Source organism: Helicoverpa zea, chromosome 17, assembly GCF_022581195.2.
Source record: "Helicoverpa zea isolate HzStark_Cry1AcR chromosome 17, ilHelZeax1.1, whole genome shotgun sequence".
Classification (NCBI taxonomy): domain Eukaryota; kingdom Metazoa; phylum Arthropoda; class Insecta; order Lepidoptera; family Noctuidae; genus Helicoverpa; species Helicoverpa zea.
This window is the reverse complement of record NC_061468.1, coordinates 10,724,841-10,751,671: the sequence shown is the minus strand read 5'-3', so window position 1 is coordinate 10,751,671 and position 26,831 is coordinate 10,724,841. Positions and strand designations below refer to the sequence as shown.

The 26,831-nt window shown below is 39.0% G+C and overlaps 1 protein-coding gene across 1 annotated transcript in view; it reads right to left on the bottom strand.

The window, feature by feature from the left end:
• Window positions 1-419: 419 nt before the first annotated feature.
• Window positions 420-26,831, bottom strand: part of LOC124638019 (phospholipid-transporting ATPase ABCA7-like) — a 52,740-nt gene continuing 26,328 nt past the window's right edge. Inside the window, exons 14-31 of the mRNA XM_047174791.1 lie at window positions 26,607-26,745; window positions 23,404-23,653; window positions 23,115-23,176; window positions 22,796-22,908; window positions 22,170-22,389; window positions 20,606-20,688; window positions 19,929-20,142; window positions 19,081-19,302; window positions 18,560-18,682; window positions 17,867-18,100; window positions 13,052-13,143; window positions 12,508-12,652; window positions 11,898-12,008; window positions 11,484-11,617; window positions 8,649-8,796; window positions 7,873-8,232; window positions 5,134-5,219; window positions 420-4,065 (exon numbers count right to left, since the gene is read on the bottom strand). Of these exons, the coding sequence (XP_047030747.1) occupies window positions 3,889-4,065; window positions 5,134-5,219; window positions 7,873-8,232; window positions 8,649-8,796; window positions 11,484-11,617; window positions 11,898-12,008; window positions 12,508-12,652; window positions 13,052-13,143; window positions 17,867-18,100; window positions 18,560-18,682; window positions 19,081-19,302; window positions 19,929-20,142; window positions 20,606-20,688; window positions 22,170-22,389; window positions 22,796-22,908; window positions 23,115-23,176; window positions 23,404-23,653; window positions 26,607-26,745 (2,913 nt within the window). The 3' untranslated portion in view covers window positions 420-3,888. The remainder of the gene's footprint in view (window positions 4,066-5,133; window positions 5,220-7,872; window positions 8,233-8,648; window positions 8,797-11,483; window positions 11,618-11,897; window positions 12,009-12,507; window positions 12,653-13,051; window positions 13,144-17,866; window positions 18,101-18,559; window positions 18,683-19,080; window positions 19,303-19,928; window positions 20,143-20,605; window positions 20,689-22,169; window positions 22,390-22,795; window positions 22,909-23,114; window positions 23,177-23,403; window positions 23,654-26,606; window positions 26,746-26,831) is intronic.

Here is a 26,831-nt window from a genome sequence, read left to right as displayed (position 1 = left end):
AGTGCTTATATCAGCACTTAACTCAGCTGTAGGTACTTAAGCAGTTTCCGCATAGGCATTGGCTACGGGTATTCGGATAACAGTATTGATGAAGGAGGGCACAATAAGCTGTAGGTCCCGGCTGTTCTTTGAAAGTCTGACAAACATTCCTACACAGGAGTATTGGGTTGCCAAGATAACTGCGTTGAGGAGGTCAGAAACGCAGTCGCTCCTTGTAAAACACTGGTACTCAGCTACATCCGGTTAGACTGGAAGCCGACCCCAACATAGTTGGCAAAAGGCTAGGCAGATGATGAATCGAACTGTTTTGATTCAGCCATACATTTCTGTAAAAGGGAATGAAAAGTATTTTATTTTAATATTATTTAAATTGCAAGTGAGGATAAGAATTACATATTTGATAATAAAACAAAATCACGTTTTGTGTAAAAATATTTATTGATATCGGGAATAAGTTTGAATATTACAAACATAGGATATAAAAGAAAATTTATATAACTACACACATTAGAATTATAATAATACAATAGATAATTAATAAAAAAGGAATAAAAAACATTTCAATTTGACAGTTTGTGAATTGTTTATAAGTTGTGCTTACATGAATAGCAATTAGTTAATTGTTTTTTATTCAATAAGTACTAAAATCAGTCAGTTTTTCGTCTTGAAATTCACAAATTAGTTGCCAATTAGAATTAAATATATTTAGCATATAAAATTAAAACCTTGTCAGATTAAGTTTTACAGGTGGTTATAATACCTACTTTTTATTTTATCGCAATACGCCATACGAATTTCATTTTACAAAGCACTTTTGTGGTTATTATTTCCCAATTAAGATCAACGTTATTTATTTTTTGTAATTTTTCAGATGATTTTAATAACTACCTATATATAAAGATGAGAAATAAAACTTGTTGCTGGCAGTATCAGAAATGAAAATTAATTTGTGTCATGCAATTTTAAATGAGTGATTAAATACAAGGTTTTACACGAGTAAGTAATAATAACTACTGAATTTATTGCTTTTCTTAAATAGCGTCGTGTCGATTAGGCACGCTGTGCAGACTCTGCAGTGCAGACATTTAGTTACAAGAATAGTGTTTACACATCACATTATTCGATCATTAACATTACAAATAAATATAAGTTTATAATATTATATACACAAATTATTTTTAATGCCCTAAGCTTGAATCTAGAATTTTCCAATATTTCTGATTGTATTTTTTTTTACGGAATTGCTCCGCCTGCGTTAACGTTACTTCAAAATTACACATTTATTAAACACTAGCTTCTGCTAGCGGTTTCACCCGCATCCCGTGGGAACCTCAGCACGAACCCGGATAAAAAGTAGCCTATAGCCTTCCTCGATAAATGGGCTATCTAACACTGAAATAATTGTTCAAATCGGACCAGTAGTTCCTGAGATTAGCGCGTTCAAACAAACAAACAAACGCTTTATAATATTAGTATAGATTACCAATTAACCTACATTGACAATCATATGTAGTTAAAATATTTTCTGGCAAAAGGTTACATGATACATGGTCAAACAGACGTAGTGTATGTAAAATTAGCTGCTTACTACTTCCCGCGTCCCGAGAATCCTCGTACAACGCTAAAATATAGCGAGTATAATGTAACTTCCCAAAAGTGAAAGAAATGTCCAAATCGGTTGAGTAGTTTCGGAGCTTTTACAAACAAACAAACAAAATAATGTTTCTACAGTTTTTAACTTTAGTTACTCAGTGCATGATTTCGTCATATTCTAGATTCAACTTTCCACTTTTATGCAAAGCGTTTCACCATAATATCACAATACAATGCTAAAGCTCTCTTTTTAATTTTATATAAATAACATGTATATTAGTATAGTATGTTAGTTTAATCCGCAACTTGCATGTCAACGTGTAACCATTTAGGAACATATTTTCAAGAATGTCACTTAAAACCAAAATGATATTGTGTTTGGTTTCAATTAGGTATAACTTTGTTTGTTTTCTGAAATCATGTTTTTTTTAACATTATTCGATGTCTGATACAATTTTAGTTTTTTTTTTAAGTTTAAAAAATTATAAAAAAAAATATATATTTTCATAATGTTACAATATGTAAAAACTGGACTGCTGTAATAAAAAAACTGGACTGCTATAATAAAAAAACTGGACTGCTATAATAAAATGCTTTTCTCGTACAATATGTCCCTAAAATAGTTCACACTTAACAAAAAAATTGCATCAACAAACTCGTAAGTTTGCTTCCACAAAACTTGGAAACTATTATTCCTAAATATGAGATGAATGTGAAGTATTTGGACGGAATGTTCTACTGTCTCGTAGCCAACCAACAAACAAGGCTACAGCCATGTATTCAACGACTACCTTTACCCAACTGCGCAAGCAACAAATAGCTTGTTTTTAATTGGTTATTTACGACCAATGAAGCAATTGCATGCTTTTTATACATAATATGCACCATATGTGTAAACAAATTGTATACGAAATGAGGTATTTTTTCACACTATATGTATTAGTATGTTTTGCCATTCATATTTAGGTGCAAAATTCATAAATAGCCCACTATGAACGTGATCAATTTTTAATACAATATAATAAACAATTTAAATTAATGGTAATCGATGGATAGATAACTTATAAAAGTCCATCTTTATCACGATCATCAGTGGTGTGGTTAGATTTTTTTTTTAATGTAGAATGTCAGCCCAAAAAAAATTTTTACCAATTATTTTACAAATGCGCAATAGGTATTATCAACCAATAATTTTCAAGACCTTTCAAATGGTAGAGAGCAACAATAATGCTTATTGTAACTTATGGTAATGAAAACATTTACAGTTAAAAAATAACAATGAATCTGATGAGATGATACAAAAATAATATTTCTTTCTTGACTAGATATCCTGTGTTGGGAATGTAGAAGCCTGTAATGTCTACAGCTTACTTTTATATCTTTGTTTTTGGTTAAGGCCATTGTAGTGGTTTTATAACCAAACCAATACCTATATTTCACGCCAAACTTCTTGGCGGCCCGAATCGCTGCTCAGAAATAATTTTAAGGCAGCAGCGAGTGGCGGAGCGCGCGAGGTGTACAGGCCACAAGCGCGTACTTGTGTGATGACATTAGTTGCGAGCCGGCATCAAGTTTGGCGGGAAGTGTACAACATTGTCTATCATTAGAACAAAACTCAAGCTACATGCCAAACGTGTGAAAACGTAAACTTTTATGATGTTCTTTGAAAAGGTGGATTGAAATTCTCAATACAAAATTGGCGGTGTAAGCAATTTGGTGCTAAAGTTTGGTGTTGCCATCTTTTCACACGCAGATCAGATTTATATTAAATATAATAATATCACGAATCGAAGGCTAGGTATTTAATACTTCATTTGGTATTTAGCCTCATAAATAATTAGATAGAAATTATTTACAATACGTAATATTTTACATGCCTTGCATAAATACATACAAATTCCGCTAAATATATAATAGATCTTGTTGTCTTTCATTATCAAACTGTTGGTACATATACATTTTTAGGGCCCTTTTATAGTGAACTAGCATATTTTTTTCTTAATTTGGAAAATTAACACGCAGTATTTTTTTTCCTTCGCTTTAAAGTAACTGTTTTCTCCTTACCAATAAGTATTTTAAATGTCCAAAATCTAGAAAATTAAGCACTTTCCCCATCCTCTGTAATAACCCTTAACTTTTCACAAATTCAACCATCACAAGGATTGAAAAGCAATATCATCTATGTACCTATAGACTATAGCTTAGGTTAAACAACCTTCTGTAAACAAGAAGACATGAAACACGGGCCCTAAAAATAATAAAAGAGCACCAAACCTTTCCATCATACTTCAGTATTCAAACAGTGTCATGGGAGCCTTGTTCCTTGGCGAAGGAGAGGAACACCTCTTCCAGCGTGGTCTCCGTGACGGAGTAGTCCTCGATGAGGGAGGGGAACTCCGCCCGCATCGCTTCCAGTTGAGCAAAGAGGTCGCTGTAGCGCATCGTCTCGTTTATGTGGTAGTGCAGCATTGTCTGTGGACAAAATGGCGGGTAATCAAGTCCAGAGGCTTAATTCTGCTAATGTCACAAACTGACACTTGGATTTCAATTGAAAATAAGACCAATCGCATTCCAATGATATTCCATCGGTTTGCCAATGGTCTATAGGGTGGCCTGCTCTACAATTGTATTACAATCTAAAATCAATTGCAGACAATATGATTTATTATAGAATCACAAAAAAAAAAACTTTTATCTTTAATCGTAATTGAGTAATGATTGCATCTCACTTGGATACTAATGTGATGTAACGCCAATATAAACGTTTTGTTCAAACAATTTACTTCGAAAATTCATAGAGGCAATTGTTTTAAGACAACTGACGTTGATACTGTCGAACTTGGGCCTAATTTGTTTGTTAATGGCAGATTTCAATAACTTATCTGTTGTTACTCTTACTATATAAAGACAGAAATCGGACGTTACTTGTCAAAATTCGTTTCCAAGTAAACAAAACAATAGACAGATGTGGTATTGAAATCCGGATGGATGTGTTAAGCAACGCCCATAATATTATTGCTAAAATTAATTAATACATACAATATATTGGAAAAACTCATTAAAATACCATCGATTTAGCGGAAGTACTTCCGTACTACCAGATAACTGGGAACCTACATGTAACTTTATTATTACTAACAGGAATTTGTATTTTAATACGATGTCCTATAGAGATTATTTTCCTATAGTATTATTTAAAAAATAATTATTCTTTTAGAAAATGGTTTCCATTAAAAACATTTCATGCAAGACGGATTTTTTTTGGTTATTTAAATATGCATGGTGTTATAACAATAAAATTAACCCCAAACTTTTGTTGTTTTTAAAGCTAAATTCACCTAGTACATAAACATACGTTTTCTTAAAACAACTGTTTTCTTTGAAAATGGAATGTGAAAACTCATAGAAAAAGTAGCATTTATTTTAAGTTTAAAAGTTAATGGTGTAGTTGGAACTTAAGCCTAAAAACATTGCAACAAAATATTCTTAAGAATTTGTTGAACTATTTTGTAATAATTAGTGTTAAAGTATTGTAGTTACCTTGTGTTCATCTTTAAGGGTGCAGTTGAATTTGTCGTGTAGTTTGCCCTTCAATCGACCTACGTGAGTCTTGGCGCCATCAACCTCTGCAAGTGTGAAAGATACTGGATTTAGAAAATGTAACACATTTTTTGTTGATATTGTAATATTTGTCTTTCTAATTTAATAAGAAACTAGCTTCCGCCAGCGGCTTCGCCCGCGTGGTGTGTTCATAAAAAGTAGCCTATGTGTTAATCTAGGGTATTACCTATCTACATACCAAATTTAAACCAAATCGGTCCAGCCGTTTTTGCGTGAAAGAATAACAAACATACATCCATACATTTTCACAAACTTTCACAATTATAATATACTTAATATTAATAAATAAATACTAATCCTACGATTAGTAGTCGGGCCTTCCAGTTCAGCTAGGTGTGCCACAAGGCTCAATATTAGGTCCATTCTTATTCTTAGTGTACATTAATGATTTACCTTACCACCTCAAAAATATCTGCGATGTTGTATTATTTGCAGATGACACATCTCTTATCTTCAAAGTTGACAGAAATAGAGAGCAATTTGACGACGTAAACAGTGCACTCTCAACAGTTACGCACTGGTTTACAACAAACAATTTAGTACTAAATGCTAAAAAAACAAAATGCATTAAGTTCACTTTGCCTAATGTAAAAAACCTAGGTCCTAATGTTATCCTAAACAACGAGGTTCTTCAAACCGTTGCATCTACCGTGTTTTTGGGTATAACAGTTGATACAAAACTTCAGTGGGGTTCACATATTTCTAGCCTCGCGGGAAGGCTTAGTTCTGCTGCCTATGCCGTCAGAAAAGTTAGACAGTTCACTGACGTCGACACTGCGCGATTAGTGTATTTCAGCTATTTTCACTGCGTCATGTCCTACGGTATTTTGTTGTGGGGCAAAGCCGCTGATATAGAGAATATATTTATTATACAAAAACGTGCTATTCGTGCTATATACAAATTAGGTACCAGAACTTCCCTCAGAGAGTTGTTTAAAGAAATTGGTATTCTCACTGTAGCATCACAGTTCATCTTTGCCAACATTATGTATATTAGACAGAACCTACATTTATATACCAAAAAAAGTGAAGTCCATAGCATTAATACTAGAAATAAGCATAAACTGTGTGTACCCTATCACCGGCTTCATAAAGTGCATGACACATTTCTGGGTTTAGGTATTCGTTTTTATAATAAGCTTCCTTTGACCTTACAAGAACTGCCGTTTAATAAATTCAAAGAACAAATTAAGGCTGTTCTTATAAAAAAGGCATATTACACCATCAATGATTATTTGAATGATAAAAATAGTTGGTCGCCATGATGAACGCAAGACAGCTATATTAGCTATATTATTTAGATAATTTAAATTTCTCCCATTCAATCTCTTGACTCGAATGACATTTATTTTATTTTGATTTATTATTTAATTATTATTTTTTAATGTTTTTACATTATTGACAAGATACATTCTTTGTATTAATTTTCTGTTTTGGATTTTAGTAAATAATACTACTTAGCGGGAACTGATAATTTAATCTTGATATTGAATTGTGTAGCAGTGAGTACATCATGCTCCCTTAGACGGCACTGCTTGCGGTAGCGTCGGCGGTCGGGTTGCCTCCCTCCCTCAAAAATGTGCGAGGGGGGCGATGGCTGATCCTCGCGTTATGCTCGTGAACGGGTGCTGCTTGTGGTGCCAGGTCGTCTTACTGACTATCTATTAGTTTTTTTGTTTTTATTTGTAAACTCTTTTTATTTTACATATGTTCTGGCTGAGCGGTCTAATTTACTAGTTTACAAAAGAATAGCACATGTAGGTGGGCACTCCCTGATATTCTATTAAGTGTAAATATTTGGAGGCTATAATTTTCTGTTCATCAAACATATTCAATGCTTGAGTTAGTTAAGGTATGTAGGGTGAGTGCTAGCTAGCATGTGGTGTATACATTATTTTTACTGTATTGTCCTCTTTTGTAATATACAAATTAAATTGTATACAAATGTACATATCAAACAATGTTTAAGGTTCTTCTAACCGAACAGACAGACATGTGTTGCTGGGGAGTTTGTTGCGCCACTTCTTCTTCCCAGCAAAAACACATAGGAAGTGGTGAAGGGTGGGCGTTTTGGGGGCTGTCTTTTGTAAATTTTTTTTTTGACGTTCGAAAAGTGCTGTTTTGCAGCCAAGTTTGAATAAATGACTTTTGATTTTGATTTTGAGTATTTTTTATGTCCACATAATAAAATAATTAATTAAAATTATATATTTTTAAATTATATATTTATATGGAATCTAAATAATACACTTATGCTAATAAATATAAAACGTTTCATACTTATCTACCTCTTTCCGCTTTAAAAATGACTCAGCTGTGACGTCACAACCTGACCTACCACAGTAGAACTAAATGATAATCTACTCACCATCTTGCGCTTCCTGATGCTTCAACTTGAACACTACAGCATGACCTTGAGCATGGGCTGCTCTCAACCCAGTCGGCGTTCCTATAGCCCTCACAGTGCCAGCAGACATGATAGCAATCCTATTACACAATGCCTCCATCTCATCCATGCTATGTGACGTGATTGGCTGTGAAGTCATATTCTATTATAAAACAAATGCCAACTACTTACCGTCTTACGAGTGCTGTAACGTCACGACCTGACCCACCACAATAAAACAAATGATAACCGTTCCACTCAGTTTCACTCACCATCTTGCGCCTCTTGGTGTTTCAACTTGAAGACAACAGCATGTCCTTGTGCATGGGCGGCTCTCAACCCAGTTGGAGTTCCTATAGCTCTGACTGTCCCAGCAGACATGATGGCAATTCTATTACACAGAGCTTCCATCTCATCCATGCTATGTGACGTTATAATCAGTGCTCGTTTATGGTGTAATGCCCGTCGTATGGCGGCCCACAGGCGGCGGCGGGCGGCCACGTCCACGCCGGCGCTGGGCTCGTCCAGCAGGGCCAGTGACGACCGCGTGCACAGGGCGGCGGCGGCTCCGAGGCGACGGACGCAGCCGCCGCTGTAAGATGTCACGCGACGTTTCGCGTACTTTTCTAGACCTGTTTATTTTTTAAGTAGAATTTTATGTTCGTTTTGATTTTTTTATTTAACCTAATCATAATAAATAACCCATATTCTCTGTATTTTTACGTCATAAAAAAAAAACAATACGCTAGGACTACACATTTATTCTAAAAATAGGAATACTCGCTATTATTATGTGAAAGCCATCATAGAATAATTTAAATAATATATAAAATCTATGTAATTTTTTTTTTTATTACATCAACTGTAACTGTTATTTCTTTTACATTACACGTGAACATAAACCTACATTAAAAAAAATAATATATTTTTCCGTATTTATATATCATTTTTACATTAACCAAGAAATGCTCACAAATAAATACATTGAATTGAATTGAAATCATGAATAAATTAAATAAACAATACTTAATGAAAAGTCCCCACTTACCAACGATATGTATCCAGGTCTTAACCTCCTCCTCCACGAGCTGCTTGTCGAAGCCCCTCAGCGTCAGCATCAGACGCAGGTTGTCCTCACCAGTCTGGAACATGTCCAGCCCGAAGAACTGCGGGCAGTAGCCCAGGGTTTGCAGGTACTGTGGGGAGATAGGGATGTTCAGTAAGTACTTTATACCGACTTCAAAAAAGGAGGGAAGTTCTCATTAAGTGCTTGAAGTATGCCGTAACATTTTGTGTAAAGGGCAAAAAGTCACGTTTGTTGAATGAGAGACCTCTAATGGTAGGGGAGGCCTAGAAGGGATTTTGGGATTTACTCAAGCGCGGCAGATTAGTATATAGGGAGGTACCTATTACCCCATTTAACACCTCCAACAAATATAAGCCCTGTATATGTAGCCGCGTGTCTAGAATAAAGGATCAGATTAGTAAAAAAAAAATATCATCTGACATTCTCCAGCGCGTCAGATTAAGATAGGGTAAGTTAGTTATATGCTAAAAAGTGTATATTCCACTAATCTGACAATTTGCGATTGACGATAAGAAGTAGGAAGGTTACAAACTTGTAAAAAAAAATCTTCATCTTGACTTTCTCGAGCGCGGCTAATTTTTTTTTTATTTTGAAGGGAATAATTCAACGTTCACGAAAAATATATAATCTGACGATTCCCGTAAGCCGAAGTAAGGAAAATTTATCGATAAAGTTTAAAGCGTGCAGCTACGTGATGCCGGTATTCTCCTCCCAGGTTTCTATTCCTCTCTCTCTTTTTTCAATTCAATTCATTTGCAATAAGTGTTGGTACATTTTGGGTCTTAAATAATCTACACTAATATTATAAAGCTGAAGAGTTTTTTTGTTTGAACTCGCTAATCTCAGGAAGTCATACATAGTATGCAGATATACTGTTTTTAACGAAGACGATTCATTTTATTGGCTACTTTCGTTAAATACGTGTTCCTTCCAGTTGCATTGCTTGTCTATCGTGATACCGAGAAATGCCATTTCGTATACTTCTTGTAATTTATGTCCTCTATAATTACTCTTTATAGTCTTCTTTTTATACAGTCGTGGTGGCCTAGTCATCCGGTTAGACTGGAAGCCGACCCCAACATAGTTGGGAAAAAGGCTAGGCAGATGATGATGAGCCTTATTTTTTATCTATATGTATTAAATTGAATAAAATTAGTTTTTGTAAGATTGACGCGTAGATTATTTCCGTCAAGCCATGTTATTATAGATTCAATTGTATTGTTTATGTCACATGTATATTTATCAATGTCATTATAATTCAATGTAATTATTATAGAAATGTATGTAATGTATGAGCAGATTGGTACACTCCGCCAATAGCAATTTCATACATATCATTGGATAGGCCTTTTTATCTAGAACAACCTTTATTATGACAGCTTTGTTGAAATGTTTGTCCGTTCTGGGATATAGATCAAAAAGTGTGTAAAAGTTAAAACTAAATAATCTATTGATATCTCAAGTTTTAAAGGAATACCAAAGTGCTACAACGTGTATGTCTTGTAAGTACTAAGTACTTGCTGTGCAGACATTGGTGTCCAAGATAAACTTAGACAGTAAATACAAACTTAGAAAAGTTGCATTGGTACTTGCCTGACCTGGAATCGAATCCACATACTTGAGAGGTTGGTTCTTTACTCACTAGGCCACCACGACTTAGATAATGATTATAACAAAATTAAAAAACAACGACATTGGTGTTAATTTTTCAAAGAAAATTAGGTTACAGTATTGATTATTATTAGTTTTAAAAACTTTCCATTGTCAGATTAAGCGAGTCTCTCCAGATAATCGTCAGATTATAAGATGATTACGTTAAGGGTACATAAATGAACCATATATATCTTAATCTGACGCGCTCGAGTATTTCAAAATGGCGATTTTTTTTTGCAATTTTAAATAATGACCACGAGTTTAGGTCACGTCTAAATCGTCAGATTATTGCATAAGAGACTTCGTTTTGGTTCACTTAACACCCCTTTTGAAAATCTGTCGCGCTCGATAAAATTATTTTTTTTCCCATTTTTAACCCTTACCTACGACCACCCCCACCATGGAAACAGTCAGATTAATATACGTATGTTTAAAAAATGACGTACGACGTGCATGCTATTAATATCTGACGCGCTCGAGTATGTCCACGCAACTGTTTTTTTTTACATTTTTGAAAGTTTATAGCCGCTCCACCCACCGATGAAAGTGTGTGTATGTCAGGACATTTTTTTCTTCTTATCATCTAAGCTTCGCAATCTAATAGGTCTCATTGACGCTCGAGTCACTCCCGGTTTAGCACTCTTGCCTCCCCTACTATAAAATATTTATTTTCTTCTGGTTTTCAGTATTTGTTGGTATAGCGTAAATTATAGCACACTATATGTAAACATTTCAACTGTCTAACTACATATTACGGTTTTTGAGATGCAGACAGGTATAGAAATCTTATTAAAATGTTAGGTAAAATATTTAACGTTAATTCCGCGAGAGAATAAATCGAGACTTGGATGCAGGAATTGTGATTGTAATTGGTTGGTCCGGACTAAGAATCACTACATCTATACTAATATTATAAAGCTGAAGAGTTTGTTTGTTTGTTTGAACGCGCTAATCTCAAGAACTACTGGACCGATTTGAAAAATTATTTCAGTGTTAGATAGCCCATTTATCGAGGAAGGCTATAGGCTACTTTTCATCCGGGTTCGTGCAGAGGTTCCTACGGGATGCGGGTGAAACCGCTGACAGAAGCTAGTATTTTATACATTTTAACCCTGTTATAAAGCCTATAGTGGTTGTACTTGCCTGCGAGTTCCCCCGCTTGAGATGGTAGCCGTTGCCGAAGATGTTCCCCCGGGTGGGGCAGATCTCCGCCGTCAGCATCTTGAACGTCGTGGACTTGCCCGCGCCGTTCACGCCCAGCAGACCGAAGCATTCGCCTGACAACATAATAATGTAATAAAGTAGTAATATAGTGTACTAATTATATAGTGTTTTTTGATGACGTCATGTATGGCAATAACATTACACTGTATGATACTGACATTTTAATCTGTGCGAAAATAAATTACATGCTTGCGACAGACGTCCTATATACATCCTATATATCTTTTTTAAAGTTTATTAATCGATTAAATAAATAAATAAATTTTTCGGACTCGATTCGACTCTTTGGATTTACATTATATTTATTACAATTAAGAAAAGTGAAAAATTTACCTTTTTTGACGGAGAAACTGACCCCCTTGACAGCGTTACATTTTTTCAGAAATCCAACGTAATTCTTGTGTAAGTCGTTAACTAACATGGCATCCGGTATCTGCTTCGTTGCTGAAATATAAGTTTGTTTATTAATCCTAGAGTATATTGAACAAATAAAGACAAAAAAAAAATGTATGAATGTAACAAGTAATGTAGAAAAATAATCCTACTATTATTAAAAACTGAAAAAAAAACAAACTAAAAACTAAAAGTAATGGCTTCTATTATTTCAGAATGACTTACAAATAGGCCTGTTAATGAAAGGGCGTTTTTAGGGGTACTCTGCTTTGTAATAAAGTAAAATATTGACTTGAAAAAATGCTAATCTAATTAGCCTTGTTTCATAAAATCGTCTTTTAATTTTAATACACCGACTCACGCTATATTCAGAGCCGTTATAAAGTTTGGCGACTACCCATCATCATCCTCCGAGCCTTTTCCCCAACCATGCTAGGGTTGGCTTCCAGTCTAATTGGATTCAGCTGAGTACCAGTGCTTTACAAGAAGCGACTGCCTATATGACCTCCTCAACGTTTGGCGACTACCCATAATGTTAAAATACACATACGTAAAGTAATAGCCTTGCTGACATAAGCTTTCTCAGCTCGCACCATCTCATCTTCCTGCGGCACGGGCGGAGGCACGTAGCGGGCGTTCACTAACTTGTCGCGGACGCCGTTGAATATGCCGCGTTGAGTTAGAATTACCATGGCCTGCAAATATACCGATTTGTAATAAATGTAGGATGTATGTAAAAAGTTAGGGAGCTAATATTATTAATTTGTGATAGGAATTTAAAAAGTTAAGTGTTATTAAAAATCTTTTGTTGTATATTGTTTATGTATGTTTATGTATTTATTGTTAGCGTCATTTTTTAAACACCAGTAATTCCAGTTAATTTTTAACTTAAGGTATATTGTCACGACATTTGAATAAATAACAACTGAGAACGAGCTTTTCTATTCTGGACAATCCCATATGTTTTTTTTTTCTTCTTTAGTTTTGTGACCCATCTGTTAGTTTAAACTATACTTCGTCTAGTCTTAATTTACCAGCCACAAGCAAGCTCAGAAATGGCAGATATTAAACAAATAAAAAAAGCGAATACTTACCATCGTAATGGTAAACTGTACGAAGAGTATGATAATTTCCTCCCCGGGAGAGTAATCATCGATGCATAAATAGCAGCGGGGCTTCTCGCCGGCTGAAACGGAACAAATATTTAGAGAGCATTCTTCATCATCAGCCTATCGCAGTCCACTGCTGGACATAGGCCTCTCCAAGTGCACGCCACTGAGATCGATTTTCGGCTTCTCGCATCCAGCTCCTGCCAGCCGTCTTGCGCAAGTCATCACTCCACCGTGCCTGAGGACGTCCTACACTACGTTTGCCAAGGCGTGGTCTCCACTCTAGAACTCGTGCACTTGAGCATTCTTGCTTATCAATAGGGTGCTAAGATAAGATTTTCCATGGTATTGGAAACATAATAGACATTAGATTAGATTATTCTTTATTGTACACCAAGAAAATTAACAATACACAAACAAGAGTACAATGGGCGGTCTTATTGCTAATCAGCGATTTCTTCCAGACAACCTTTGGATGGAGTTTATCTGGAGAATACTTTGAAAATGGGCAGTTTACGGTGTACATATAATTGATAAACATACAATAAATACCAAAGATATAAAATAAATAATCAATAAACGAAAAATAATATTTAAAATATATGTAATAATAATAGAAAAATAAAGATAAAAGCATAACAATACAGCGACAGTAGTCAATGAGCCAAGCAGTGATCCTTCACCATTTTTTTAAATACTGCAATCGACTGCGCCCACACTTGTAACTGCGTGACTGTTAGTGTGTTAGTTTTGAGTATGAAACGGCTAAAATAAATAACTGAAGGTTTACATTTCATGGGTTGGGTTAGTGTGTATTACAAGCTAAACTGAACATATTGCTTACCACAGCACTTGGCCACGTCGAAGCCCATCTCCTTAACGAATGGCGCAGGACACTTGTCCCGCACGAGCGGGCACCAGGCGTTGAGCCGCGCCACGTTGACGCTGTGCAGGGCCGCTATGTAACCCTACTGCTGTTAGTGTGTATTACAAGCTAAACTGAACATATTGCTTACCACAGCACTTGGCCACGTCGAAGCCCATCTCCTTAACGAATGGCGCAGGACACTTGTCCCGCACGAGCGGGCACCAGGCGTTGAGCCGCGCCACGTTGACGCTGTGCAGGGCCGCTATGTAACCCTACTGCTGTTAGTGTGTATTACAAGCTAAACTGAACATATTGCTTACCACAGCACTTGGCCACGTCGAAGCCCATCTCCTTAACGAATGGCGCAGGACACTTGTCCCGCACGAGCGGGCACCAGGCGTTGAGCCGCGCCACGTTGACGCTGTGCAGGGCCGCTATGTAACCCTACTGCTGTTAGTGTGTATTACAAGCTAAACTGAACATATTGCTTACCACAGCACTTGGCCACGTCGAAGCCCATCTCCTTAACGAATGGCGCAGGACACTTGTCCCGCACGAGCGGGCACCAGGCGTTGAGCCGCGCCACGTTGACGCTGTGCAGGGCCGCTATGTAACCCTACTGCTGTTAGTGTGTATTACAAGCTAAACTGAACATATTGCTTACCACAGCACTTGGCCACGTCGAAGCCCATCTCCTTAACGAATGGCGCAGGACACTTGTCCCGCACGAGCGGGCACCAGGCGTTGAGCCGCGCCACGTTGACGCTGTGCAGGGCCGCTATGTAACCCTACTGCTGTTAGTGTGTATTACAAGCTAAACTGAACATATTGCTTACCACAGCACTTGGCCACGTCGAAGCCCATCTCCTTAACGAATGGCGCAGGACACTTGTCCCGCACGAGCGGGCACCAGGCGTTGAGCCGCGCCACGTTGACGCTGTGCAGGGCCGCTATGTAACCCTACTGCTGTTAGTGTGTATTACAAGCTAAACTGAACATATTGCTTACCACAGCACTTGGCCACGTCGAAGCCCATCTCCTTAACGAATGGCGCAGGACACTTGTCCCGCACGAGCGGGCACCAGGCGTTGAGCCGCGCCACGTTGACGCTGTGCAGGGCCGCTATGTAACCCTACTGCTGTTAGTGTGTATTACAAGCTAAACTGAACATATTGCTTACCACAGCACTTGGCCACGTCGAAGCCCATCTCCTTAACGAATGGCGCAGGACACTTGTCCCGCACGAGCGGGCACCAGGCGTTGAGCCGCGCCACGTTGACGCTGTGCAGGGCCGCTATGTAACCCTACTGCTGTTAGTGTGTATTACAAGCTAAACTGAACATATTGCTTACCACAGCACTTGGCCACGTCGAAGCCCATCTCCTTAACGAATGGCGCAGGACACTTGTCCCGCACGAGCGGGCACCAGGCGTTGAGCCGCGCCACGTTGACGCTGTGCAGGGCCGCTATGTAACCCTACTGCTGTTAGTGTGTATTACAAGCTAAACTGAACATATTGCTTACCACAGCACTTGGCCACGTCGAAGCCCATCTCCTTAACGAATGGCGCAGGACACTTGTCCCGCACGAGCGGGCACCAGGCGTTGAGCCGCGCCACGTTGACGCTGTGCAGGGCCGCTATGTAACCCTACTGCTGTTAGTGTGTATTACAAGCTAAACTGAACATATTGCTTACCACAGCACTTGGCCACGTCGAAGCCCATCTCCTTAACGAATGGCGCAGGACACTTGTCCCGCACGAGCGGGCACCAGGCGTTGAGCCGCGCCACGTTGACGCTGTGCAGGGCCGCTATGTAACCCTACTGCTGTTAGTGTGTATTACAAGCTAAACTGAACATATTGCTTACCACAGCACTTGGCCACGTCGAAGCCCATCTCCTTAACGAATGGCGCAGGACACTTGTCCCGCACGAGCGGGCACCAGGCGTTGAGCCGCGCCACGTTGACGCTGTGCAGGGCCGCTATGTAACCCTACTGCTGTTAGTGTGTATTACAAGCTAAACTGAACATATTGCTTACCACAGCACTTGGCCACGTCGAAGCCCATCTCCTTAACGAATGGCGCAGGACACTTGTCCCGCACGAGCGGGCACCAGGCGTTGAGCCGCGCCACGTTGACGCTGTGCAGGGCCGCTATGTAACCCTACTGCTGTTAGTGTGTATTACAAGCTAAACTGAACATATTGCTTACCACAGCACTTGGCCACGTCGAAGCCCATCTCCTTAACGAATGGCGCAGGACACTTGTCCCGCACGAGCGGGCACCAGGCGTTGAGCCGCGCCACGTTGACGCTGTGCAGGGCCGCTATGTAACCCTACTGCTGTTAGTGTGTATTACAAGCTAAACTGAACATATTGCTTACCACAGCACTTGGCCACGTCGAAGCCCATCTCCTTAACGAATGGCGCAGGACACTTGTCCCGCACGAGCGGGCACCAGGCGTTGAGCCGCGCCACGTTGACGCTGTGCAGGGCCGCTATGTAACCCTACTGCTGTTAGTGTGTATTACAAGCTAAACTGAACATATTGCTTACCACAGCACTTGGCCACGTCGAAGCCCATCTCCTTAACGAATGGCGCAGGACACTTGTCCCGCACGAGCGGGCACCAGGCGTTGAGCCGCGCCACGTTGACGCTGTGCAGGGCCGCTATGTAACCCTACTGCTGTTAGTGTGTATTACAAGCTAAACTGAACATATTGCTTACCACAGCACTTGGCCACGTCGAAGCCCATCTCCTTAACGAATGGCGCAGGACACTTGTCCCGCACGAGCGGGCACCAGGCGTTGAGCCGCGCCACGTTGACGCTGTGCAGGGCCGCTATGTAACCCTACTGCTGTTAGTGTGTATTACAAGCTAAACTGAACATATTGCTTACCACAGCACTTGGCCACGTCGAAGCCCATCTCCTTAACGAATGGCGCAGGACACTTGTCCCGCACGAGCGGGCACCAGGCGTTGAGCCGCGCCACGTTGACGCTGTGCAGGGCCGCTATGTAACCCTACTGCTGTTAGTGTGTATTACAAGCTAAACTGAACATATTGCTTACCACAGCACTTGGCCACGTCGAAGCCCATCTCCTTAACGAATGGCGCAGGACACTTGTCCCGCACGAGCGGGCACCAGGCGTTGAGCCGCGCCACGTTGACGCTGTGCAGGGCCGCTATGTAACCCTACTGCTGTTAGTGTGTATTACAAGCTAAACTGAACATATTGCTTACCACAGCACTTGGCCACGTCGAAGCCCATCTCCTTAACGAATGGCGCAGGACACTTGTCCCGCACGAGCGGGCACCAGGCGTTGAGCCGCGCCACGTTGACGCTGTGCAGGGCCGCTATGTAACCCTACTGCTGTTAGTGTGTATTACAAGCTAAACTGAACATATTGCTTACCACAGCACTTGGCCACGTCGAAGCCCATCTCCTTAACGAATGGCGCAGGACACTTGTCCCGCACGAGCGGGCACCAGGCGTTGAGCCGCGCCACGTTGACGCTGTGCAGGGCCGCTATGTAACCCTACTGCTGTTAGTGTGTATTACAAGCTAAACTGAACATATTGCTTACCACAGCACTTGGCCACGTCGAAGCCCATCTCCTTAACGAATGGCGCAGGACACTTGTCCCGCACGAGCGGGCACCAGGCGTTGAGCCGCGCCACGTTGACGCTGTGCAGGGCCGCAATGTAACCCTACTGCTGTTAGTGTGTATTACAAGCTAAACTGAACATATTGCTTACCACAGCACTTGGCCACGTCGAAGCCCATCTCCTTAACGAATGGCGCAGGACACTTGTCCCGCACGAGCGGGCACCAGGCGTTGAGCCGCGCCACGTTGACGCTGTGCAGGGCCGCTATGTAACCCTACTGCTGTTAGTGTGTATTACAAGCTAAACTGAACATATTGCTTACCACAGCACTTGGCCACGTCGAAGCCCATCTCCTTAACGAATGGCGCAGGACACTTGTCCCGCACGAGCGGGCACCAGGCGTTGAGCCGCGCCACGTTGACGCTGTGCAGCGCCGCCGTCGTCAGCGTGTGTGGCGCCGCTATGTACCCCATTAGGGTAAGTAGGTAGTATGTGAAGCCGCGGTAGTTCTCCTCGAATAGTTCTTGTCCCGCCTTCATGAAGGGGGTTACTATACCTGTTGAGGGGAAATTTGGGCTAAGTAATACCTAACTGTATTTTTAATTAAAAAAAATTGGGTTGTTAAAAGTACTGTTAGTATTATAACTATCGATAGGAAAATGAATTGGTCGACTCGATCAGTATAGGAGAAAGAATAGATTGATGGATTTGATTGAAGTAAGGTAACAGACTGTTATTGATTGGTCTGGTAACACACTTAAGTTAATCTTTCGTCGACAGTGCCGATCATATTTCTATACCGATTGAAGATTTCTTTCACAGTTGGGAAGCTAGACAATCGAGTGGCATGGGCTTTCTTTTATATAGTTTTGCGGGTAAGACCACCAGAAACAACCGTTGATACATGCTCAAAATTACAAGTTCGTAGGGGAGTTATGCTGATAAGGGAGTCTTAGAATTTCCTACGGGCGATGGGTTAAACCACTCGTAATAAAATAATTTAACAATATCTTACCGCACACAATGATGAGAGCCACGAGTATGATGCTGGTGGACCTCTCGCCGAAGTTGAAACTCACCAGGTACATGAGCGCGAAGAACGACATGCTGCCCAAGATCATGACCAGCGCGAATGTGCCTGTAAAGAGGTTTATTAGTTACTCAAATAGTTAATCGAATCAGAATATCGATTTAGGTCTCGGCAAATAAATTTATCGGTATGAAGTTGGCGAATGCATTCCGCACGAATACGCTATTGCCTATGCATGAGGCATTATTCAATGGTTGACTTTAAGCTGTCGTATTGTCATGGTTAAAGTTAACTTCAGCATAATTTTTGGACCATGGTGAAGTTAGTCACTTTAAGGTGGCAGAGATATTTGAACAGTAAAATCAAATCGTTAAAATGTGTTAACTATTTATGCTGTGTTTGTCGAATACTGACTGTACATTATTTTATTAACTATCCTTGGAACTGGCGCTCGTTTCCGAATTGTACCTTTAATTTTCAATCTAGTAACGTTTACAGTAACTCACCAATAAAATCAGGTTGATTAATCGTGTTATCTTGTTCGAACAGCACAGCAGCGATCACTGTCGGCAACACGAGCGCCACGCCACAGACACACATGTGCCACGTCAGTGTTGCCATCCAGTGCAGCTCGGCGGGACAGCCGGACATCACGTGGATGTGACGAGAGCCAGTCTGACGTTCTTTGCACGGTAGGGCAACACAGTTTATGTTTGTTGCTAGGAGTACTGAAAACAAATGCGAGATTATGTACTTTATGTGTTGAAATAAATAAAACGGTGTAGGTTTGTGAATGTTTGTTACTTTTTCACGTGCAAACAGTTGGCAGTAATATTATTTATATATCAGAAGAACAAATAGCAGTTGCCTAAGTAACAGCTGCAAGAGTCGATCATCATCATCCTCCGAGCCCTTTTTCCCAACTATGTTGGGGTCGGCTGCAAGAGTCGATCAATCATAAAATTAAGTAACGCTGGACGCGGGCGGTCCGTGGCTGTGTCACCATTTTATCATTACGAGTTCTGCGAGTTTTGCAAGGCACATTGAATTGGTTGATCCTGAATTCGACAATATGCATTTGCCAATCATTACGAGTAGTCAGAAGCCAGAAAGTCTTGAGGGGTATTCAGTTACCCGGGTTACAGGGTCGAGGAGATTAGGTAAGCAGTCAATGTAAAACACTAGAACTTAAATGCATCCCGGATGCATTTAAGTTTCACTAAACTGGAAACCGAACAAGACAGAATACCACATATATGTACTTCTTATCTGGGTGCTCCGAGTAGTTCCTTTAGAAAAGTTTTTCGTTCGAGTAAGTGTAAGTATATACTAGCTGCTAGTAGAGAATACTTACTGAAGGTAATACAGACGCACCAAGTGACGGCAGTGACCATGTCCTTGGGCGCGTGAGGGACTGCCGGCACGGGCGCCTCCTGCCGCCGCACGGGGTCGTTGCGGGCCGTCAGGCTGTGCCCGTCCGCCCAGGACATGTAGCGAGTAGCCAGGATATTGCTGAGTAGGTTCAGGGCTACGGGAGCCGCGTGACGGATAGTCGTTGTGTATAGTATCTGTCAGATACAATATTATTGCTGAAGTAAAACATCTCTGGGAAACCCGAACTATAAGTCGTGGTGAATAACGCTCAATCCTTCTCTACCTGAGAGGAGGTCTGTACCCAGCAGTGTAATAACAAAACATGAAAAAAACGCAAAAGGTTCTATCAAGCATAAATCGCGTTTTGTGTATGGGTATTTATTCAATTATATGTTGTATAACAGCAAGGGAATATAAGCAATCATAAAAGCGGAAATACATCTACAGTCAATCTATACTAATATTATAAAGCTGAAGAGTTTGTTTCTTTGAACGCGCTAATCTCAGGAACTACTGGTCCGATTTGAAAAATTCTTTCAGTGTTAGATAGCCCATTTATCGAGGAAGGCTATAGGCTACTTTTTATCCGGGTTCGTGCAGAGGTTTCCACGGGATGCGGGTGAAACCGCTGGCAGAAGCTAGTAAGTGATAATTTACCTTAGCATCAGTTTCATTGACTTCAAATCCGACTAAATACTTGTTATACTCTAAAATATCTTCCTGAGCAGTTCTTAATGCAGCTGTAATAAAAAGAAGAATTTATTTAAGATAAAAATATCTGAGATATTTAAGATAAAATATGAGAACCTGCGTCATTTTGGGAATTCGGTTAAAAAGTTCTTGAGCTTACCAACAAAACGTGGGCAACTATACGTAAGAAGGGTGTGTCGTTCATAATCACATTAAATGAAATGCGTTAATATACTGGTTAATATATGTCGATTAACAGAAATAAAAAAGAAATATACGTAAAAATAAAAAAATGAATTTTTCAAACAAAGTAAATAGGATAAAAATGTGCGAAAATTAGAACACCATATAAAAGTCAGTTAAACAAACAACTGAAATTCTCCCTTGAAAACTGACAGCTGTCAACCGATCAAAACGTTCGATACTCCTAACTTTATCTCTGCTTTACACATGATGTTGTAAATTATAAAAACGAAAAATGACTCCTGTGGTTAAACCACTGAATGGATTAGGTTATTTTTTTTACAATTCGCCATAGAATATCATAAAGTATATGTGATAGGATTTAATGTGATTATGAACGGCACACTCTGTATGAAACACCTAGTACCTCAATCTGTCAAAGGACAATGGGCACTTTGTATGGGATTTGGTACCCGCTCCAACAGTAACATATGATATATCATTAGAAAGGTATTTACGTGAACAATAATAAAAACTATGGGGCTTGCCTCAATTAGCTGTCCGATCCGAGTGACGATAAAAATTGAATCGACATAGCAACAAGTATGTCATCCATATAGGCAAAATCATTAAGAGGCATATGTCGTCAGTGTAATAATTTTAAACTAAGTTAATATACATCTTACATTGTTTGAGATACACTCTATTATAATCTAAAGATTGTAATAGTCTATGGAGTCTTACTACGGAAACACAATCGTCATCTGATTTGACAAAAGTTCAAAACATTTCTATTCATCTTTTTTTAAAAAGAAATTCTTCATTTTCTCAGCACCTCTTGAGGAGCAAGATTGAGTCGTAATATGTACTATGTAAACATCGTCTTCTGACTTTTCAACTTTAATTGATTGTAGATACTGAAAGACTTTCATCAAATACATAAGCTAGTTCTGCGTGAACTGCAAAGGTTTTGCACAGTCTTTATTTAAAGCAGTGGGCAGGCAAACATTCTAAGAAGGCCAAATTCCTGTTTTTTTGTTACTTTACCAGTTTTTATTCAATACAGTTGGATTCAAGAACTACATCTACGTTGATGATTTATGAACATTACACATTCTATTAGTCGATGTCACGCGAAATGGACAAGGATTTGGGACTAGTCGTCATAGTAAACATTTTTTGCCTTGCCAAGACCTACGCAATGGTACTAAAATCAACACTGTTGGACAGGGTACCAAAACGCCCATCGTCCTTTCTTCAATAGAATTTCAACCATATCACAGTAGTGGAAGATTAATGCTCGATTATTGATATGTATTTATGTGTGCAATAAAAAAAAAATACTTACCATCAGCGACATTTGCAACTTTTTCGAACTTAATCTTTTTATACGAGCGTTCAATAGCGTCGGTCGAAATGTCCGGCAGATCGGATCGATACAAAATGCGACGTTCCGGCCGGTCGGCGTATACGTCCAAATTCATGTCCAATTCTCTTGTAGGCTCACTGAGTTTGTTGTTGAATAAATCCGTGAGTACCATTATCATGATTATTGGTAGTATTACTTGCTGGAAAAAAACGTATTATTTAGAAAAAGAAAGAAATATTGTTACACTCAAAAACTATGCAAAACCGATTTTGGCGTTACTTTATGTAGCGTATACATAAAAAATTATTCCAAAATTGTACTAAACAGATAAATTTTGGTATTCCGACAATTTAGTTAGTTTGGTAGCCTGGAACAGGACTTAAGCTCCTTTCTCTCCGGGAGTAGTTCCCTCGTGACGCGGGTGGAACAACTAGTACTATAATATCATGTTAATGCTTTTCTGACGTCATAAATTTATAAAGGCGTAAATGAATATATCTTGCTTACGTTGTCAAGATAAAATTACCTTTGCACTAGCAACTTATTGAACCCGGTAGTTCAGGAAGTTGCTAGTGCAGATATTTTATATCTCTTTTTATACTAACCAGAATAAGGAAGTTCCATTTCTTGTATAAGGCGAATTTGACTTGCCGCTTCAATAACACGTACAGTTGACGCAAATATAAGGGAACACCGGTGATCCGAATTGGAGTTCTTTCTGTAACAAGACCATAAAATAGAAATAATAATTATTTTAGTTATAAAAATATGGTAAGGTTTCATTTTTTTTGCAGTTGGTTGCAGTTTTTAAATAAAATATTTCATATGTCAGATACCAGTTGAAAACTTATTTTATCGAGGGCAGTTTTGCGTGTATAAATACACGCAAAACTGCCTGCGATATAATTTATTGAAGTCACAAACCTGGTTCATGGACGTTGTCCACTTCGTCTTCGCTTATTGAGGTGTCCACATCGCTGCATAACCTTCAACAAAAAAATAAATAAGTAAAAATATACACAAAAAAATACAAGGCTTCTGTAACTGTCTATTAGCGTACTTTCACACCAAAAATAAAAGAAATATATTTATTAACTCAAGATCTTTTACTTATTTGTCGCATGAAGGAATAAGTATCAGTGCCTACCGTATCCAAAATTCCACTTTGATTTCTCCCTTTTTGAATCCCCTAAAAGTCTTAGAAGCCACTTACTTCAAAAACACCTCTTCAAGCGTAGAAACGCCCACTCCGATAGAATCGATCCCTAACTCGGATCGTTTGGACTCGAGTGCCGTGAAGAGTGCTGGGAACTTCGCACTGGCAGCCGCGGGTAAGTTGTATGATAACGAGTTGATGGTCTTCTCTTTAAGAGTGGCGTCGTGCACGTGGGAAGTCACTACTTTGGTGATTGCGTGGTCTTTTGGTGTTCCGATCGTGGTGAAGGAGAGACGGTAGCCGGTGCCTGGGTTGAAAGAAGAATAAAAATATATAATAAAATAAAATAAATAAATAAAGAAAATATATTTGAGCTTAATACAGTTTTGGTTTAATCCTATGTTCATATCCATATACAGGAATGAATTTTAAGCAGTGCGCAAAAAAAAACTGGTGGTCCAGAATCATTAACAGAACATATCTGCATCGTCAATAAAAAAAAAATGTTCATTCTTTTGTCCGCCCTAAAATCAGCAAAATATGGATACCAACTATTCTTTACGCGCTTGGAGCAGCGCTCGCGTCAGTAAACCGGTTTCGCGTTGCCGCCGTGCCTACTATGACGAGTGTGACCGTACAATCGGTTACAAAATAAACATCTTTCGATATCAATAACTTTTCTTTTTTAACCGACTTCAAAAAAGGAGGTTCTCAATTCGACCGTATTTTTTTTTTTTTTTTTTTTTTTTGTATGTTTGTTACGCGATTACTCCGCCAGTTATTAATCGATTTTGATGATTCTTTTTTTGTTTGATAGGATATACTCCCGAGGTGGTCCCATAGTCATCAGGTCAGGATCTGATGATGGAAACCCTGAGAAATCGAGGGCAACCTTCGAAAGTTGTAGGCATACATAGGGTAAAAACTTGACACTCAGGTGTACGCCTAAAAGCACTATTCAACTGTGAAGATTTGGAGCTGACCTGATGATGGAGACCAGAGAGGGTCGAGGGAACTCGACAACTGAATATGTAAACTACCTCGTGTTTGGGCTTAAATTATTTGTATTGACAAGACCTTTGCAACAGTGAAGGTTTGGAGCTGACCTGATGATGGAGACCAGAGAAAGTAAGTCGAGGGAACTCGACAACTGAATATGTAAAATACCTCGTATTTGGACTTATATTCTTTGTATTGATGAGAACTTCTCACTTGTATGGATAGTGACAACTATTCGTATCACTGAAAAGCTTTAAATAAAAAACTTTTTTACAAAAAAATTAAACCGACTTCCCAAAACACTAAAAAGCAAAAAAAAACTATTTTTAGGTGCATCGGCCTAGAAGTCGGTGGCAAAATTAACTTAGTAACATCCATTAGACACCGACTTCTAGGCCGATGCACCTAAAAATAGTTTTTTTTTGCTTTTTAGTGTTTTGGGAAGTCGGTTTTTGTACTAAAACACGACAAAATAAAAATATACGAATCTATAAAACATATTTATACTTCGGCCGTTCAGAGAATGCGTTCCTGACACCTATCAGTTAGTCACGACTATAGTTCGGCCATTCAGAGAATGCGTTCCTGACACGTCGCGATTGAACTGACGACGTAACTTTGCAATGGCGTTGCAGTTACGATAAAAATATTTTTGCTGGTTGTTTACCGTTTTAACAATTGAGGAGCATTAAAACAACATTATTATATCAATAATCAATGAATGTTATTACGTCGTCAGTTCAATCGCGACGTGTCAGGAACGCATTCTCTGAATGGCCGAACTATAGTGATGGGCACAACATAACACTGAGTTCGTTACCGTTCCTTCAAAATGAACCGCCGCATTATTTTAAGATTATTTTCGTTTTAAATTGGCGGAATCATTTGTTTTATATTTTAGTTATTTAAGTGGAAACCAAAAAAAGGTAATATTCATATAATAAAATTGTTTTATTTATTCTTTGTTACAAGTACATTGAATTGAATGTGCGAACAGAATATTAATCAGACTCCGATTTGCTTGAGGAGGTGGTGTCTTCATCATCATCTTCGCCTACATGTATAATTATATTATTATCAATAACAGAATCAATCCTGATATCTCGGTCTAACAAAAGCCGGGTAATCAAATAAAAACAGATCGAAAACACTTGAAAAACGTGGTCTATGCGCACGAAACGACAACGGACGACTGTTTTAGCGTCACAAAATGGCGGCCCATAACGCCATTTGGGGTTACCATTTTTAATCTAAGTATAAAAATGCGGTTTGGTCATAGTTTTATTTTTATATTTCATAAACGTTATAATTAAGTCTTATAGTCCATTATTTTCCAATTCTTAAAAAGAAAATCAAAACGTATTATTTTATATTATAACTGTATAAGAACAGATTACGATACTTGCCTGTTATTTTTAGCACAGCACTACAAAATATAAACCGCTGACATAACCTTGTAATAGCGCAGTATAGATTTAGAAAAATATTGTTTACCAAGTTATTTGACACTCAGTTTGGCACAAAATTATAACATTCATTGATTATTGATATAATAATGTTGTTTTAATGCTCCTCAATTGTTAAAACGGTAAACAACCAGCAAAAATATTTTTATCGTAACTGCAACGCCATTGCAAAGTTACGTCGTCAGTTCAATCGCGACGTGTCAGGAACGCATTCTCTGAATGGCCGAACTATAACTATAAGTTGACAAAGTTTACGCACTGGATAAAATTCATTCCTGTATATTCTAGTTGTATTAGTGACCAGCTGTTTCTCACGGTTTCAGGTTGAGGAAACTTCTTACCACACTCATATAAAATATAGCCGAGGTTACTTGGGGATAGTGCAGCTTCTTCACTTGGGGATAGTGCAGCTTCTTCACTTGGGGATAGTGCAGCTTCTTCACTTGGGGATAGTGCAGCTTCTTCACTTGGGGATAGTGCAGCTTCTTCACTTGGGGATAGTGTAACTTCTCAACAGTGACAGATTTTTTTGAATCAGAGCATTTACGTTACAAACAAACAACTGTTTTTTTTTCTCTTTACATTAGTTTCGAAGAGTATAACTTATTTTGTGGTGAACTTGTTTTTAGTTCTGTCATAGCTATCATATCTTATGTTTTATCTATTTTCGCATATCTTAGGGACACATTGACCCTTGGTATTTATGTCTTACATTACATTATCTATTTTCTCAGATTTATGGGGACACATTGTCTTTCGTATTTTTGTCCAGTTATAACATTATTATGTACTGACCGACAGCCTTCTTGAGATGCATGGAGCTAGCGAAGCAGCGCAGCTTCCCGAGATGCAGCGCGGCGACGCGGTCGCCCAGCGCGTCCGCCTCCTCCATGAAGTGCGTCGTCAGCAGCACCGTGCGCTCGCCTCTCAAAGCCTGCGGGGAATAACGATGATATTTGTCATGAACCGTTGTTTTTTATGTCTGATATTCGAGGTATATTAACATAAAGCCAGCATTTT